Here is a 20,661-nt window from a genome sequence, read left to right on the forward strand (position 1 = left end):
ACTTCAAGCTCATCGAATTTATTAACAATACTCCTAGAATTGGTGTACATGCAAGTATATCTGTTTCTACTCTTAGTTACTCTACCACAGCCCATGTATTTACTTGTTCCACTATGACTCTCAGCAGTCCTGGAAATCCCCATTGCCTTGCTTTCCAGGCTGCTGCTCAATTGTATTTCAATAGACGTAGTGCAAGAATCACTTTTACCTCTGCCAGCGGCTACTGTTAATCTATTAGTCCGTGTATCCCTCCAAGCTAGCAGTTTTCCGACCCACCTAACTCTGCCTTGATAGCATCAGCAAATATTCTTGCACCCTTTCTATTTAAGTGTATCCCATTCCTGTAGGAGTAGTCTCTCCTATTAACAAGCACAGACCAATCTAAGAAAAATTCTACCCCTTTGGCCTCGCACAATCTCTCCAGGTTTGATCGAAAAGGCTCTCATCACATACTTCCTCCTGTTGTGTATGGGCAGAATTGCAGACGCTATACTATATTAGGTGATAAATGTGAGAACTCTGAAATATTAAGTTATCAAATGCTGACATCATAAGAATATTTAAACATGACACTATAATGTAAGGGATACTGAATTTGCATATGTATGTTACAATAGGTACTAAATGGAAAGATATTGTTCGTTTGTTATTTGGTTTTTAGGAGCATTAGCAACTAAGGCCATATTGCCCCGGGATATGCGGTGGTCATTCCTGACCTTTCCGCATCCTCCGTATTTGGTGGTGACAGATTCGAACCCCGGTCTAATCAAGGAGCGTGTGCTGCTCCTTCCCACCTGGCTACGGAGGCACCTCGGAAAGATATGACAGGATGCTGGGAACATTATACTTTTTGGTAAAAAGGAAACAGATCTAAAATGGTACTAGTAAACACAGGTAGAAGACAAATATAAATAACATTTAGTCAGTTTTGTGTGATATAAGCAATGGAAAACCAAAAAAACTGGAGTATATTAAAGGTAAAATGATTGTGGAAGAGTATAATGAACAACTATACATTTAAAATTGAGTTGCCCCAACCAATAAGATTTCTTATTGCAGGAAATTTAACTTTCCAGATATCGATTCGTATTTGCGGGTTGCCAGCTCACTCAGTAGCAGAATATTTCTAGTTTTGTTTGTTGGCTGTTTTTTCTTAATCTCTTATTGGCAGTGATTATTAATTAAGAATTTATATACATTAGTACCATCTAGACACATGCAGTTATATTTCAGAGCACAGCACGGGTTTGTTAAGGGGAGATTTTGTCTCATTTTAATTGGGTACTATGAAGCAGTGAAAAAGGAACTAGATGTTGAAAATAATTTTTACATCATTATATATGAATTTCAGGAAAGGTTTTGATACTGTCGTGCAAAAAAGACTGATGTACAAATCAGATCAGTTTGGCATAAGGGGAAAGCTACTACTATGGATAAAGAGATGGTTGAGTGATCATCAATCGACAACGCACTTTGTAGACTAATATTATTAGTTGAGTCCCATAGGGTTTGGTGATGGACCCATTTTTCTGTATTTATTTATTATTCTATTGATGAGGGTCTCAGACTTAATATCTAAGTTTGCAGATGATATAAAGGTTGGCAGGGTGATTAATGACAGTAATGAAGGTATGCTGCCAACAAGATCTGAAAAAATTGGGCAGACGAGCTGAGAAATGGCAACTGAAATTTACCATTGTCATTGATAAATGCAAAGTACTGCATATGGGTAGCAGTAATCTTGGAGTAACAGATCAACTGTATGGTACTGCAATTATGGTAGTGAAAAATTAAAAGGAACTGGAGGGTAATGTTTCAGTCCAATATGAAATTCTCTGAGCAGTGCAGACAAGTATCTCATAGGGTTTTGTCAATGATATATATGAATTTTTCTAGAAGGGATAAGGAGGTGATTATTCCATTGTATAAAGCAACAGTCAGGCCACATCTTCAGTACTGTGTAGGTCTGGTGGGCTCATTTTACGAAGGATGTAGTGATACTGGAGTGGGTATAGAGAAAGGCAATGAGATTGGTGATGGGAATAAAGGGGTGCTCATACCAAGAAAGGCAAATTGCAGATTTTGGAGAGCAAGGTGATCTGATTGAGATGTTTAAGACTTTGAATGGCTAGAGCAACCACTCAATGCTGATGGGATTCTTCCTTTTGTTCAGACTATGCACATATGAGGGGGCACAAATTCAAATTGAGGAAGGATAGAAGTGTGGAAGTTCACTGTCAACCAATGGGTGAACAAGTTACCATCGGTTGTTGAGGAAATGGATAGTTTGAATAAATTCAAAGAAGAACTAGACAAATTATTGGGTAGAGATTGATAGGTGAAATTTGAATTTTTTTTTTTTTGGCTGATGCTTTGTAAGCTTGCTTTCTTGCATCATTTGCCACTATTAATACTAATTAATACTAATGCTAATTTTCTGGTAAAGGAACCACACAATGTAGCAGTGATCATAGTGTAGATATGGTGACAAAAGGCAGGAGTTTTGTTCCAATAATGAGGTGAATCAATGCCTGTATGTGTGTCCTACTGCATCTATGGGTAAAAAGCCTGCATTTGATGAGATAGAGGACACGGACAACATGCTCACTACTGCATCTGAGTTATAAATCTACATACTACCGAGACAAGTTGTTACAGAACATTATGGGGAAGAATTCGTAAGGCGTTATAATGAAATTCATAAACAATATTTTCTTATTACTTATTTTACTTAAAATTTCTCCTAGTTTTATGATATTGTATTTTTAATTCCAATCTCTCCATGTTTTTAATTTGTGAAGATAATTATTTTTACTATTTTAGTTTGTTTTCAAGCATGTTTTGACTGTATTGTATTTTTGTTTTGATATAAAAGAATCATGCTATACAACTTCATTTTCATCAAGTTTATTCCAAAAATGGTTAGATTATTGAAAGAAAATTTAAAAAAAGGGGAAAAAACATTACATACTTAAAAACTGTATTACTTTTCTCAATAGTAGTCACTATACTGGATTTCCCATAAATACAGGGGCCTTTTTTTTTTTCTGTCAGAACTATCAAATTTTGATCACTTTAGACAGATGATAAATATATGCAGGTGGCCACTTAACAAGTTCTGTATTAGTAACCAACCTTGGTTCTTTATCAATTTTTTATTATTATCATGAATTTAATATGAATGAAATTATTATGATGAATGGTAAGAATGTTTTTCCTGAATGGCATCTGGGTGGAAAGCAGTTTTTTTTAGTTTACTGAATGAGAGAAATATCACATATAGCATTAGCATTAGTTCAGGCATATGATGCAAAAAAGCAAGCTTCTACCGCATCATCCAAAAAAAAAAAAAAAAAAAAACCTTCCCATTTCACCCATCCGGTCACTCCAAATGTTTATCTAGTTCAGCCTTAAATTTATTTATGCTATCAACTTCCACAACAACAAATGAAAGTCTGTTGCAGCAATCAATTACCCAATAGCTAAAGGCAAACTTCCGCACATCTATTCTACAACTGTCTTTCCTCAGTATGAATCTATGTCCCCTCAGGTTCTTAATCTGAGCAACTGGAAGTATCCCATCAGCATTGAGCCTGCTCAAACCATTTCAGGCCTTATACACCTCAATCAGATCACCTCACAGGTGCCTGGTCTCCTGATGCAGCAACTTCCAGAACTCAAGCATCTCTTGGTAAGAGCACCCATTTGTTCCTCTTACCAAACTTGTTGCCCTTCTATGTACTCATTCTAGAAACTCTACATACTTCCTAAAATGAGGCCTGCAGACCTGTATGCAGTACTCAAGATGTAGCCTGACCATTGCCTTATACAAATGATAATCACTTCCTTGTCTCTGCTATATATTCCTATATATCATTGACAAAACTCCATGACCTGCTCTGGCAGCCCATCTGCACTGCTCAGAGATATTCATATCTGAGTGCACAATTACTCCCAGGTTTTTTTTTTTTTTTTTTTCATTCTCCATTTTCCTTAGTGTCCTACTGAGGGAAATGGAGAATGAAAAACCACACAGTTTGTATGTTTCTCTTTGATTACTGCTACCCATATGCAGTATTGGACATTTGTCAATATTAAACTTCAGTTGCCACTTCTCAGCCCATCTGCCTAACTTTTCTAGATCCTATTATTATTAGCTACATGGGGCAAGGAAGCCTGAGACTTATGCTGCACCAGCCAAAAAGAATAAAAACTTTCCGAGTTACCCTGAGAGAGAGAGAGAGTGTCAAAAGTAGAAGGGAATCACCAAGAAAGAGAAGAATGATGATATTTTCAGTAGCATACTGTCTTTACTGTCATTAACAAGCCTGCCAGCCCTTGTATCATCTGCAAACGTGGACATTAAGCCTGATATACCTTCATTGATATCATTGATAAATACGAAAAACAACAATGGGCCCAGCACTGAACTGTGGGAACTCCACTAATAACATTAGTCCACGTAGAGCAGTGTCCATTTATTACCACTCTCTGCCATATCCCACTCAACCATCCTTTTATCCATTGCAGCAACTTGTCCTTAATGCCATACCGCTCCAATTTGTATAGCAGTCTTCCATGTGCCACAGTATATGAAAAGCTTTCCTGAAATCCAAGTATATGATATCAAAATTATTTTTTGCATCCAGTTCCTTTGTGACCACATCATAGAATACAATCAAACTGGTAGGACAAGACATGTTGTGTCTGAACTATTACTGCAGTCTTGTCTAGGTGATCCTGCATCATTTCTTTAACCAGTGACTCCATTATTTTCCCCAGAACAGAAGTTAAACTAAAAAAAAGAAAAGGGTAAAGTGCAGCCATTATCAACCCACTGCAGGATGGAAGCCTCCTCAACAATTCATGCTGAGGGAAATGGACCATAATCTGCCACGCTGGTCCAGTGCAGGTTGGCAGATCGACCATATTCAGCAGTCAGGGGCTCGAACCCCGGTCTACTCGAAGAGTGTGTGCTACTGCACTCCCGCTCCTAACCATTCGGCTACGGAGTAACAGGTCTATAATTATAGACCCTTTGAACCCCCTTTGTGAATTGTGATACATTTGCACATCCCCCATCCATGAAGGACTTCCCCTGAATCTAAGGATATTCTCATAATTATGGCTAAGGGTAAGGGTTTGCTTACTTCCCTCGCTGCCACCTTCAATACAACTAGATACATTCCATCTGCCCAAGGTGCATTTTTTATGTTTAACTTCAACAATTTCTCCTCCAATTTGCTCTCTGCTATTACAAAATCATTTTGCTCCCTGTTACAGTTTAGTAAACTTCCGTCCTCCCCTTCATTACAGAATTCCTCATTTGTGTGAATGTAGATGCGAAATACTCATTCAGTTTGTCAGCTATCTCAGCAGGATCATCAACGTTTGAACCACCATCATCAAGTGGACCAATCTGATTCATCCCCTTCCTTCTAGAGTCTTTTTTGTTTTTCTTTGCATCCTTTGCCAATGATTTCTCGTAACCAGCCTTCACTTGCCTAAACTTCTTTGTGACTTGATTACAGACTAGCTTATATCTGCCTGTGGCTTCTGTGTTACCTGATAATTTATATGCATGCCATGCATTTTTCTTCTCTACCACAAGTCTCATGAGGTCATCTGACATCCATTTAGGCCTAAACTTTAAACAGTATTTCTTAATTGGTATAAAAGCCTAGTAGCTTCAAAGGTTAATTCCTTGAAGGTTTCCCATTTAGAATTCAGTTTTTAACATCATCAGTTGATCCTACTGTATAGAATTTAAAAACTGTCTGAGACCACTGTAGTCACCTTTACAAAAACAAAACGCTTCCCTTTACCCATGATGGTAGTTTCATCTTTAAGTAAATCCCACACCAGCAGACTGTGATCACTGTTACCTAGTGGTTCCTTTATCTGCAAATTCTTAATGCATGAATAATCACCACTGATAATCAGATCAGGAGTATTACTCCCTCTGGTTGCCCCTCAAACATTAGCATTAGCATTAGTAGAGGCATATGATGCAAGAAAGCAAGCTTATGCAGTATCAGCCAAAAAATAAAATAAAATGCTCCCATTTCACCCCTCTGTTCATTCCAAATACCTGTCCAGCTCAGCCTTAAATTTATTTAGGCTATCAACTTCCACAACAAGGGATGGCAGTCTGTTCCACCAATCAACTACTTGCTGGCTAAAGGCAACTTCCACACATCTATCCTATATCTGTCGTTCCTCAATTTGAATTTATGCCCTCTCAGGCGATTATTCTGAGCAAGAGGGAGAATCCCATCAGCATTGAGCATGCTCAAACTATTCAAAGCTTTACACACCTCAATCAGATCCCCTCGCAAGTGCCTAGTCTCCAGACACTGTAATTTGAAAAACTTAAGCCTTTCTTCGTAAGAGCAACCCTTTGTTCCATTCACTAATCTTGTTGCCTTTCTCTGTACTCGTTCCAACAGCTCTACATCCTTCTTAAAATGAGGCCTCCAGACCTGTATACAGTACTCAAGGTGTGGCCTGACCATTGTCTTATACAAGGGGATAATCACCTCATCCCTGCTAGAAAAATTCCTGTATATCATTGACAAGACACCATGAGCTACTCTTGCAGACTGTCTGCACTGCTCAGAAAACTTCATATCTACCTGCACAATTACCCTCAGGTCCTTTTAGTTCTCTACCACTGTTAGTGTAGTACCACAGAGTTGATACGTTTCTCTGGGGTTACAGCTTCCCATATGTAGTACTTTACATTTATCAATGTTAAACTTCATCTGCCACCTCTCAGCCCATCTGCTCAACTTTTCTAGATCCTGTTGCAGCAGCATATTGTCATTAGTGTTGTTAACAACCCTGCCAACCTTCATATCATCTGCAAACTTGGACATTAAGCTTTATATACCATCATCAATATCATTTATAGATACAGAAAACAACAATGGACCCAACGCTGAACCCTGAAAGACTACACTAATAACATTAGTCCACGATGAGCAGTGTCCATTGATTATCCCTCTCTGTCAACCCCACTCAACCATCCCTTTATCCATAGCAGCAATTTGCCTCCAATGCTACACTGCTCCAATTTTTGCAGCAGTCTTCCATGTGCAACAGTATCAAAAGCTTTTCTACGGTCCAAATATATGATATCAAAGTTATTCCCTGGATCCAGTTCCTTTGTGCCCACATCATAGTATCCAATCAAATTGGTCAGGCAAGACGTTCCCTTAACAAAACCATGCTGTGTCCGAGCTATAACTGAAGTCTTGTCTAGATAACATGTTGCTGTAGAAAACAATCCTCCAATAAATCCTTGATAGCATGTGAGTGTCAAACCCACAAGTTCCAGTCAATATCTGGAAAGTTTAAATCCCCCATTACAAGACATTCTGATTTACTGGCCCACTATTTCTCTGAAAAATTGTTCATTGCACTTATTACCCTCCAGAGGGTAATAAGTGCAATTAGGCCTATAACCCACTCTTACACTCATTTTCCCTTTCCCAGTGTTTATGTCATACCAAACTGACTGAATATTGCACTATCCACCCATGTCAACTGGATACCTTCCTTAGATTTTATGTGTTTCTTAAATAACAGCATAACCCCTCCTCACTTCCTACTCCATCTATCCTTTCTGCACACCCTGTACTCCCCAAATTCCAATTCTGCATTGCTTATGTCTATGTGACACCATGTCTCTGATATCCCAACAATATCTGCCGGCACTTCAAATTCATCAGTTTATTTACTATTTCTAACATTGGTGTAAATGCAAGTATTCATGCACCTGTTCTTATTCTTAATTACCCTAACACAGTCCATGTATTTACTTGTTCCATGATGACTCCCAGCAGCTCTTGAAATCCCCAGTAACCTGCTCTCTACGCTGCTGCTCATTACAATAGAAGCAGTGCAAGAATCACTTTTGCATCTGCCTGTAGCTACTGTTAATCTTCCAGTCTGTGAATCCCCCAAAGCTAGCATTTTCCTACCCACCTAACACTGCCTCGATAGCATCAGCAAATATTCTTGCACCCTTTCTATTTAAGTGTATCCCCTCCCTGTAGAAGCAGTCTTTCCTGTTAAATAACTAAAGGAAACTATAGGATAGAAGATATTCGATGATCATTTTAAGTTCGTAGTACTGGCAGAAATACAATTTGTATCTATTTTCCTATTTCCACAGGAGGTGTCTTAAGCTAATCCCAATCAGCCTATTCTCATTGGGTTTCTGATTAAACTCTACAGTTGTCGGAGGATCAACCAGTGTGTTCCAAGTTGGGAGTACCAACATAGAATTCTTTCGCATGTCACCTTACTCTGCAAAGTTCATTATTTCCAATTCATCATTGACTTGATGTTTCAACCAAGCCTGTAGAGGATCTATCCTTTCAAATACATACTGATGTTTTTGTAATAATCTGCACTGCTGAGGATATTGGAGATTGCATGTGACCAGAAAGCTGGATTGCTGCTTTGGACAAAATATATATTTTTTTAGTCCAATATTCCATGAATATACAAAAGGAAATAGTTATATTGTTTGGAACATCACAGACTGCTACTCACAGAACATAAAGCATATGTATTTTCTTTTTCCAGCCTCTTTATATGTTATCTTGTTTTCCACTTTGTATTTCTGTATTTTCTTCTCTACTTTCCATAATTCTCAGTTTTTTTGGTTAAATAGTATAACTTTCTTTGCAGATCGAGCAGCAAACTACAGCTACTCAGTCTGCTCAGGTTCTTTTGAATTGCATTATGAGCAGGTAGAATCATGTTGGTGAGTATTTTGAAAAATTCTGGCAGTTAAAACATATTATCGGGTTTGTGATAAACAGGTAAACTTCACAGTTTAAATAACCCACTTTAAGAAACTGAGAGAATATACTGAAGTACAGAATTACAGAACACAAGGGCATGATATCATTTTTCTTTGTTGAGATTTGCTCTGCATGTATTATTAGTTGCTCACTTGATTCTTGTTATCATCTTGTCTTCAATAACAGTTGGCAAGTCCAACTTTGATATTACACCTTTCAATTCAAGGAGTTGTGGAGAGACAATACAACTTTAATCCTGAAAATGTTGTTAGCTTTAGCAATTTTTCTTATAGTTGTTTTTGTGTGTTCTCTGTTTGAACAATCCAGGCTTGCAGATACTTTGCCAATTTTGGCAAGCCAGTTATGGCTTCAAGATGTTTTGTATTAAAAGAAGGAGAGTTTTCCACCATACAATCTGTTTTGGCATCACTAGAAAAGTTGATACTGAAGACTATGAAGGATTAAGTTTCACTCTCAGCCTGAAAGAACAAGTAATATCACTATCTGCTGATTTATCAGAGTCGTTCAGCTCTATATTGATAATGGTAGCCTGTATAAGCTGTTTTTAAAGATAATTAAGAATCAGTAATTAAATGAAGGGAAAAAAATAAAGAAAGGAAACTTTCCTTTCTTGTTATCTTCAAAACGTTTTGGTAGATGAACTGTTTCAAATAATAAGATTTTAAAAAATATTGAACATAAAATATCTCTCAAGACAATAAAAATCACAACTAATATATACAAGGAGAAACCCACCATTGAAAAATGCACATAGAAAAGCTGCTATACATGTATTTCAGGCAGTCCAATGCTTATCTTTCATCAAGAAGTTAACATATAGTACTCACTGGACATAGCTCTGCCTCAGCACATAACTGTGAGTCATGAAAAAAAAAAATCCTAACATGCACTGCAGTGATCCATTTTGGAACTTAATGACTGTTCATGAGATAACTCCAATTAGTAAATTTGTGTTAAATAGTGAATGAACCAAATCTAAATGAACAGTGGCACGTGGAATAAAAAATTTTGGTAAATTTCTAGATTCACTTCATTTTGGTGACATTATGACTTGAAAAAAAAATAAAAATTATAAATTTTAGGTTAACTGCTACATAAGAACATACCAGTACACCTAAAGTTGGTCATTCATTTCTAAAGTAAGCATAAGCCCAAGCATGTTGCCATCACTGGAGGGAGCAAATACCTGAGAAAATTTAACATGAAGAACCATTTATTATCTAAATTACCTAGATAATAAATGCTTCCAGAATTTAAATAAAAACACTGCTCCTTTATTAATAAATATTATAATACATTACTCTACACAAATCAGTATTAGTTATTTGTTATTTGGTTTTTTTTAGAAGCATTAGCAACTAAAGTCATATTGCTCTGGGAATATGCGGTGGTCATTCCTTGACCTTTCCGCATCCTCCGTATTTGGTGGTGACAGGCTCGAACCCCAGTCTAATCAAGAAAGCGTGTGCTACGCACTGCTGCTCCTTCCCACCTGGCTATGGAGGCGCTCAGTATTAGTAATGATAAATGATGTAAGGAAGCAATCTTATAACAGCATCAGCCAAAAAAAAAAAAAAAAAACTCATCTGTTCATCCCCCTTCTAACAATCTGTCTAATCCTTATTTAATTTATTTCAGCTATCCACTTCCACCACACCAGATGGAAGTTTGCTCAAACAATCACTCTCTGGCTGAAAGCAAATTTTTGCACATCTATCCTGCAGCCATTCTTTTCAATTTAAATTTGTCTCCTTATGCGTATGTTTTGTACCCAGAAAGAGTAAAGATATCATTAGCACTTAGTTTATTCAACCCATTTAAAGCATTAAACACTTCAATCAAGTCTCCTGAAAGGTGTCTAATTTCCAGCTGCTCCAATTTGTAGAACTAAAGTTTTTCTAGGTCAGAGTACCCATTGTGTCCCTGACAAATAGTGTTGCTCTTCTCTGCATCTGTTCCAAGCTTAACTAATGCCTTATACACACAACACACAAATAATCTCTTCACCCCTGATGGAAATTCTGTATATCATTCACAGAACCCCATGAGCTGTCCAATAAACTTATCTGCACTCTTTCAAAAGCTTCATGTTGGACTGTACAAATAAGTGGCAATTGACAAATTTTTTTAAAAAAAAGGAGGAGGCTAAGTGTCATCTTTTTGGATACTGCAAATGGAATTATGCTCAGATTTAGTAATAATATTCCTGATGGTATGTTTTCAATTGCTAACGTCCATAACAAAAACAGTCATACAGGCATACCTCGGTTAACGTTACCTCTGATAACGAAGCCTCGATATAACGAAGTCCGCAATTTCAAGCCCCATTTAACATAAAAAAAATTCCATTTTTGTTTAATCACCTGAAATATAAACAAATATTGTCAAAAAAACAACTTTGAAGAAAAAGCTCTTTTGTTGTTAGACAATGCTCCGGGACATTCTACTGATCTTAACACGTTGGACACATGCATTCCTGTCAAAGTTGTGTTTCTTCCAGCAAACACAACTTCCCTGATTCAACCATTGGATCAGGGAGTAATAGCATCATTTAAAGCTTATTATCTGCGTCGAACTTTAAGCAATTTAACTGAACTAGAGGATAAAGAGGAAATGACAGTTAAAACGTTTTGGAAAAACTACACCATTAAAAACGCAATAGAAAGCATTGATAGTTCTTGGAAAGAAGTCACTAAGAAATGCTTAAATGGAGTTTGGCGCAAAATATGGCCAGAAGTTGTACTAGAAGAAGAAAATAACATCCAAGAATTAGAAATGAAGTTATCCAGATGGCTCAATCAAATAGGTTTCGAAAATGTCGATGAAGAGGATGTTAGAAATTTATTGAATGCAGAAGATGATGGTTTTTCAGTGGAAGATTTAGAAAGCCTTGTTAGCAACGAAGACAAAGATAATGAAGGCGAAGTTAAAGAAGTACCTGCCGAAAAAGTATTAACAACCAAAGATTTAAAAAGGTGCTTAAATGATCTTGAAAACGTTTTAAATTTTTTTAGTGAAAATGATCCTGACTTAGGAAGAAGTGTTATAGTTATGCGATCAGTGTTAAATACAATAACTCCGTATAGGCAATTGTTAAATGAAAGAGAAAAAAAGCATAAACAATCAACTTTAACCTCATATTTTAAAATGTGATTTCACTTTGTATGTAAGTTGACTGTTTATTTAATAAAACTTTTCTTTGTTCGAAAAAAAGCTTTTCATTTTCTTTACGTAGGAACGTATCCCTATTCTGGCCATAGTATTTTTACCTCTGAAAACAAAGTTTCGCTTAACGAAGTAATTTCGTGGAACGCATCCTATTCGTTAATCGAAGTATGCCTGTACTTTGCTTGGGGAGGGAGGGGGGAATATAAGCTGTGTATATATTCATGTAAATGCTCAATATGTTGATTCCCAGTATGCATGATGTCTTCCTGCAGTTTTTAAGTTTTCCAACACGATCCTCTTTAACTATGATCCAGTATCTATTCTGCTTCAAATGTGCCCAGAATTTAATGAAATGAAATGAACTAACTGCATATCTGCCAACTTTCAAAAATCAAAATATGGAAGACTTATAATAAGGATCCAGCTTTTAGTAGGAATGCTTCAGAACTACATTCTGGCACTGTCCAAACAACATTCTCAGACTTTTCTTCCAAAGTAATAATAATTAATCCATCTACATCATAGACTGAACTGGGTTGATTATACATGCACTCATGAAATGCAATTAGTTGAATTTTGAAGTTCTTTGCTTTGTTTATTTCATTCTGTTCAATTATATAGAATTAGCCAATGCAAAATCTTTTAAGTTTCACAACAAAGTTGAAGTTTGCCATGATAGCTCCTGCACACTATGGTAATCACTTCACAATTTATGAGAAGTGACTACCACTGTATGCAGTCACATCATTCAATAAATTCAAAGTAACCAAATTTTCTTTTTCAAACAAATTCCCTTAAAAAATGAAGTGTTTCATCTTTAAAAAATGAAACACTTAGATATTTAATCTAACTAACCCTCTTTTAACAACAAACAACTACAGAAACAGTAAACACCCAACAATATATGGAAATGTCTTAGGGGTTCCCAGACATGGAATGACATAAATGACTAGATGGGTATTTCCAACTGCATACACTGTATGTACTCAGTGAAGTGATTTCACTAACTGTGTGATCTCTAAGTGATTCTTAGCAGACAAGATCACAAAAGTTTACCTCTCCTGATTTTGTTCGGTCAGAATATCATAAGGTGCAGATGCTTGTGAACAATCCATTCTCAAATGAAGAACTAAAGGGCACTATCACCAAGTCAAATGCCAACATTCTCCAGAACATGCTTCACTGTATCATCAAAAACATATTGTTGAGTTAAAGAACGTTTGGCAAAGAATGGCAAGCATTTCCAATATCTCTCAAAGTATTAAGACCTTATGCAATATGTCCATACATTAACCAAATTATATGCAACTGTATGGGTTTTTGGTGATTTGTAAAATATCATGAACTAATACTAAATATAAAAAACATCAAATTAACATTGAAAAATAACAAAATAAAAACTAAATCATGCAATGACAAAAACTGAGAGTCAATAAATACAGACATGCTCTTACCATATCTACACAGTTCACTATTTGAATGGCATCATTCACCACTTCAGCTCTGGTTGCATTTCTGCTGTCAAACTGAAAGATGACAAATGTGCTTAAAATAGAAAACTGAAGTCTGGGAGCACATAAAAACTTCATATGAGTACATTCAAGTGAATTGGCATACGTATACTCATAATAAGAGTTTTAAGTGCACACCAACTAATAAAGTTTACAATGCACTGAAAACTGTTAAGGAAATGAAATAAAAGTCAGGATTCATTTAAAATGCTGTGTGAGTTGGTAAATAATATCATTGTAAATAATATGGTGAATATGGGTTTTAAACTTGAATTATTCACTAATGAAAATTAATTTAGTGTAAACATTTTTATCAGAATAGAGTGTTATTACAGAAAAATGCTAATCAACTCCAATTAATCTAACTACTTAATTCTAGAGGTAGGTATGCCACCAACTTGTCATAACTTGCTATAGCAGACAATGATTTCTTCTAATGATGAAAAGTAGAGGACTTTCTCTGTGTTTTGTGTTTCTGTTCCATCAGGATTTAAACATCCTAGTTAATGTAATGGTATTAATTCTCACAGTGAAACGTATTCTGCTTTAACAATGAGACGTCTTTATACTGTACTACTTTAAAAAAAAAAAAAGGCATCAAGGTTAAGCTACCATTTCTCTAAAAAATAAGGCACTGCTAAGCAGCTGGTTTTGAGACAAACCAATCATTCAGCAGATAGCAAGTGGCCTTTAGTGACAAATGCCTGACAAAAAAATTCGTAAGGAAGTCATCTGAGGTGATATGAAGTTAACACTTGAAAATAATTATAGAGCTACTGCAGTTTTGGTCTTTTATATTGATAAAAAGTACAGTATTACCATCCTGTTTTGTGGCCAGCGAGATTTAAACTGTCTATTTAATGCGATGATGTCTCATGAAAATAAATGATGGATTATCCTTTTAAAAATGCTATTTGTTTGAAAGTAGTACAATATCAAGACAACTTATGATTGATTTATTTCTGATTTACTTGGAACACAAAATCTAGAAAGACGCCCATCCCTCAATACGTGAACAAATGCTACACAAGTTTTTGTGTAATGTGTATTTGCATACTTGTTTTTTATTATTATTAAACATATTTTTTGTTCTTATGAGTCAAACAACACTTCTGTGCTCTCTCAGCACTCACTGGGAAATATTGTGTCTGCATAGCTATGCTGTTACTGAAATCTATCTGATAGTGGCATTCACTGTGTGGACACTTCCTTCATAATTTCACACAAAATTTTGTGTATGATTTTTACTTTTTATTTTTACTTAACATCTGAATTTAATCCATGCACCATGGGTTTTCAGAAAGTAATTTGTTATTAAAATGAAAAAAAAACAAACAAATTATTATTGTTTTTTTTTTTTTTAATTTTAAAGAGACTGGAGTTTGTCATTCATATCCATATTGAGCATTTATAGGTAGAAGGTAGTGTTCATGGCAAATTTGCATGTTATGCAGGCTGAAATACCTAGGATAACTAATAGGGAAAAAAAGAAAACTCTTTCTGCTGAATATCAGATAACTACAACACTGGTTGAAGGGATTTTAAGAATTCCTCTAAAGGAATCAAACCTGGACTTTTCCATAATACTGACAGATGGTGATCTATTGTGCTGAGCTGCCACAGAATGACAGTAAAACAAATAAAATAAGTAGACATTAACTACGGCACAAAAACTTGACACAACTGCAAGACTTGAAAAAGACAAATAAACAAGAGATATTTGCACTGTGATGAAGTAACCTTCATCACAATGAACTATTTATCTGCTAAAAGGTAAAATTTAAGGAATGTGTCACACTAATGTATGTTGCCAGAGTGAAATACACATAACAAGAAATGGGATGCAATAATGAAGAAATTGGAAAGACTTTTAATTCAATTGATTTACAGTCATAACCAAAAAAGTATAAAATTCACTTTTCACATTATGACAGAGAAAGTTATCCCTCACTGGTTGAGACCTTGAAGAAAATGGTGGAGTAAGAAGGATCTGATATTTTGATAATACCCCTAAAACAAGCTATTCCAAAGAATGGCCCTTGTTGGGGATAACATCAATGAACATGGGTAGTTTGAGCATTTTAAGAATCATGAAAATTTGCATAGCCTGCTCATAACTGTGCAAAATCAACTGCAGGCTTGCAGGCAGCAAAGATGTTCCAAAAAGAGATTAAAATGGTCATTGAGGAAAGAGGATATTGGATATTTGCTGAAGCAGATTTCTAACAGGAAGTACCTACTTTGGAACAGAATGCTATTTTAAACATTTATTTTGAGGGATTAAAAAAAAAAAAGTACCTAGCTTCAAAGTTCCAAAGAACCATCTCATTCTTCTTGGTGTTGGTGGTGGTAATTTTGAGGATGGCATGAAGCTAAATCCATGCTGTAACATTACCAATGATTTGACAATGTAATAAGAGGGCATAGATAATAAAGCCAAAGTTTGCTAAAAATGTGACTAGCCACTTTTCTCCTTTCACTGCATCAAACTGCGCTGAGCATAGCACCAACAAGCTGCTTCATTTAAATGATGATGTTCATGGTCACCCAAGGATGACAACTACATCAATAATATTAAAACTTTTCTCTCCTCCAACACTACCTCCATATTCAGAGACATTTAATCGTGAGCTTGGTCCTGATACAAGAAACATTTCTAATTTCTTTATTGGCCCACAAAATCTTATTCCTTCAAATGAACCTCAACTCTCTACTTTGATGATAGAAAAATAGATGATTAAGAATTTAAAACAATTTTGGTTTTCTTTTAATTTTATATATTTTTTTATGAACACCATACTACCCATAACAATAAAACTAATAAATAAACAAAGTTTTGATTTACTCACAATATTAGAATTTAAAATTAAAAAGTACATAGATATTGGATGATTTTTCTTGAACCCCCAGGAACAAACTGTAAGCTCTACCATACAAAGTAATGAGAATTTAATTTCTAATATAAGTTTTCATTTACAAGCTTACTTTTCAGAATGAATTGAGCTTGTATAGAGAGAGATAGGTGCAATAACTAAAGTGCATTGTAGTAGTTAAAAAAAGAATTTGTCTAAATAATATTCATCACATTTATGGTAGTTCATCTAGTGCAGATTCAGGCCTATGTACATCTTAAATAAGACATGACGTGTGTGTGTGTATATATATATATATATATATATATATATATATATAAACATTTTGTGTTACACAACAAAAAAAACAAAACATAAATTGTGACATTTCAATCACCTTAAACCTGTATTTTTCTTGTGGAATGATATGGAAATAAGAACAAATAACATTCTATGTACTATAAAATAAAATTTTAACATTCAAATTTTTCCACATTACATTATGATTCCATATTAAACAATATTTTCACTTTTTTTATTATTACATGTATAAAGTTACGACTCTGGGCAATAGCTCAGTGCAAATTAAACATGCCAGTGCTAAACAAGTAGCTACTTTTTTTCCTTGCCAAACAAAACTAGATCATGCCATCCTAGGTTAAAAAAAAAGCCCATCCTATGTTAGTTGCTGTAGCTTAGTTAAGAGAAATTTTTCAATGGTGATCTGGTGATCCAACAATTTTTTTTTTATCAAAAATAACTTTCAGTTTATTTATTCATCAATTTAGTTACATTTACTCAACCAAAACTTCTACTCCATATAATATATTTTGCATAATATACAATTTATGGTGGTAGTAATGTATATTAACTTAACAAAAATGGACAACTTTGCATCAATATCTTAATCTGGGCAGTTATGGCGAGTCACCTCACAGATGACCTGTGAAAATAACAATTGTGCATTAGCTGTTGCTTAGTGGGTAAAAATTTGAAATTGTTTCTATCCATCGTAATAGACAAACTTTTATCGCAATATTTTTAAAGTGACTTTTTATAGGTCTCACAAAGTAATTGAGTAGGGGGAATCTGTCAGATTACCCATCACCTTTTGCTACTACTAGTGTGGCAGGTAAGCTGACAGGAGACCCACACAAAGTTTAGAATTACGCATTTGTTTATAGTTAATGTTACTTTCTGTTTTTACTCTATCAATAATTCAATAAATATCTAGTTGCATCCTGGTTGTTTCTGAAAGATTTATTATTGTTTTCACAAAGTAAAGATGAGAACATGACACCTAATATTCTCTCCAGATGACCACTACACTGTGGGAAGCAAGATACTAGTTTTCAATTTTGTGTGCTATGAAGCATGCCAAGTCTGGGATAACTTTTGAAACAATTTGAATTTCAAAATGAATAATAATATCCAACATATATATAATAAAATAAAATTTATAATAAAACAAAATTTAACCAAATTAGTTCAAGATATAAAGTAAAGGCAAGTAAAGCTATGTAATGTAGAATAAAGTTCATAAAGTTATGTAAAGCAGATTTAATAGAAGTGATTAATGACATTGAACTAATGATTAAACATCATCAGGCTGTGATGCTTAATATTTAAGTATCTAATTCTCCTTTATATATATATATATATATATATAGAGAGAGAGAGAGAGAGAGAGAGAGAGAGGGAGAGAGAGAGAAAGAAAAGTATATAGTATATATAGAAATGTAAACATATATAGAAAAATGTGAGTCGAGAATACCAGTAGAAGCAGAAATATATTTAGTCACACAGTGGTGAAATGGTAAGGGCATTGGCAAAAAATTAAATATATATAAAACTAATAAAATCAATAAAACTATTGCCAATTTAAATTATAATTACAATTTAAATTATTGCCAATTGTAAATGGATACAATGAATGATACATTAACAAGAGCTAGCATCATTCAATACACCCATGTAATAATTAGCAGAATCAATCTGTTTCTGATTGCTACCTGCTCATAACTGCAGGAACTAAAGGCAGGCCAATAGGTCATATTGTGAAAAAAAGGCAATACATTACCAATCATTTAATAACATATTGGCAGAATAACAGATAGCCCAATGGTTAGCAAAAGGATCAATAATATATGCAAATTAGGTATTCATGGTAAAAGAGAAGGGTAAGTGTTAGTATTAGTAGTAGTGGTGGTGGTGGAAATATGAAGCAAGATTAGAGAGCATTAGCCAAAAAAATAAAATAAAAAAAAACCCTACCAACCACACTTGACCATCATCTACAAGAATTTGTCTAGTTCTTCAAAACTAGATGGAAGTTTATTCCAACAACAAGCAACCACCCACTGGCTGAGCAAACTTTAGCATTAGCATTAGTAGAGGCATTTGATGCAAGAAAGCAAGCTTATGCAGCATCAGCCAAAAAAAAAGAAAAAAAAAAAAAAACCACTTCCACTTCACCCCTCTGTTCGTTCAAAATACCTGACCAGCTGAGCCTTAAACTTATTTAGGCTATCAACCTCCACCACAAGGGATGGAAGTCTGTTCCACCACCCAACCACCCGCTGACTAAAGGCAAATTTCCGCACGTCTATCCTACATCTGTCTTTCCTCAATTTGAATTTATGCCCTCTCAGGTGATTTTTCTGAGCTTGAGGAAGAATCCCATCAGCATTGAGCATGCTTAAACCATTCAAGGCTTTATACACCTCTATCAGATCACCTCGCTGGTGCCTAGTCTCCAGACACTGTAATTTGCAAAACTTAAGCCTTTCTTCGTAAGAGCACCCCTTTGTTCCATTCACTAATCTTGTTGCCCTTCTCTGTACTCGTTCCAGCAGCTCTACATCCTTCTTGAAATGAGGCCTCCAGACCTGTATACATTACTCTAGGTGTGGCCTGACCATTGCCTTATACAATGGAATAATCACCTCCTTATCCCTGCTGGAAAAATTCCTGTATATCATTGACAATACTCCATGAGCTACTCTTGCAGCCCGTCTGCACTGCTCAGAGAACTTCATATCTGCCTGCACAACCACCCCCAAGTCCCTTTCATTCTCTACCACTGTCAGTGTAGTACCACAGAGTTGATACGTTGCTCTGGGGTTGCTGTTTCCCATATGTAGTACTTTACATTTGTCAATGTTAAACTTCATTTGCCACCTCTCAGCCCATCTGCTCAACCTTTCCAGATCCTGTTGCAGCACCATAGTGTCAGTAGTGTCCTTGACAACCCTGCCAACCTTTGTATCGTCTGCAAACTTGGACATTAAGCTTGATATACCATCATCAATATCATTTATAAATACAGAAAACAATAATGGACCCAACACTGAGCCCTGAGGGACTCCACTAATAACATTAGTCCACGATGAGCAGTGTCCATTGATTACCACTCTCTGTCTTCTCCCCCTCAACCACCCCTTTATCCATAGAAGCAATTTGCCTCCGATGTCACACTGCTCCAATTTGTGTAGCAGTCTTCCATGTGCAACAGTATCAAAAGCCTTTCTAAGATCCAAGTATATAATATCAAAGTTATTCCCTGCATCCAGTTCTTTTGTGACTGCATCATAGTATCCAATCAAGTTGGTCAGGCAAGACTTCCCCTTAACAAAACCATGCTGTGTCTGAGCTATAACTGAAGTCTTGTCTAAATGATCCTGCAGTGCTTCTTTAACCAGTGCCTCCATTAATTTTCCTGGAACAGATGTTAAGCTCACAGGTCTATAATTACTTGTGTCAGCCTTTGATCCTCCTTTGTGAATTGTGGTCACATTTGCACATTTCCAGTCTATGGGTACCTCCCCTGAGTCCAAGGAAGCTCTCATAATTATGGCTAAGAGTTTGCTTACTTCCTTTGCTGCCTCCTTTAATATAACTGGATAGATCCCATCCACCCCGGGTGCCTTTCTTGTGTTTATCTTCAACAGTTTCTCCTCCACTTTACTCCCAGTTATTTCAAGATTCTGTAGCTTACTGCTAGAGTTGAATACACCTCTGGCATTCCCCTCGCTGAATAACTCCTCATGTGTGAATGTCGATGCAAAATATTCATTTAGTTTGTTAGCTACCTGAGCAGGATCATCAACAGTTGACCCATCAATATCAAGTGGACCAATCTGATTCATCCCCTTCCTTCTAGAGTTTACATAAGTAAAGAACTCTTTGCTGTTTTTCTTTGCATCCCTTGCCAAGGATTTCTCGTAATCTGCCTTCGCCTGCCTAACCTCCTTTGTAACTTGGTTGCATATCAACTTGTATCTATCATAGGCT

General features: G+C 35.7%; 1 protein-coding gene across 10 annotated transcripts in view; it reads right to left on the reverse strand.

Moving 5' to 3' along the window:
* LOC150090991 (disintegrin and metalloproteinase domain-containing protein 11-like) overlaps window positions 1-20,661 on the reverse strand; it is a 1,161,948-nt gene that overhangs the window by 655,877 nt on the left and 485,410 nt on the right. For all 10 annotated transcript variants that reach the window (XR_016546962.1, XR_016546963.1, XM_090373761.1 and 7 more), the window contains one exon: window positions 13,460-13,531. Coding sequence is in view for 8 of the 10 variants with exons in the window: in XM_090373761.1 (XP_090229887.1) it covers window positions 13,460-13,531 (72 nt within the window). In the remaining 2 variants the exon portion in view is untranslated. The remainder of the gene's footprint in view (window positions 1-13,459; window positions 13,532-20,661) is intronic.

This window comes from Mastigoproctus giganteus, chromosome 1, assembly GCF_048544385.1.
Source record: "Mastigoproctus giganteus isolate SK-2022 chromosome 1, ASM4854438v1, whole genome shotgun sequence".
Lineage (NCBI taxonomy): Eukaryota > Metazoa > Arthropoda > Arachnida > Uropygi > Thelyphonidae > Mastigoproctus > Mastigoproctus giganteus.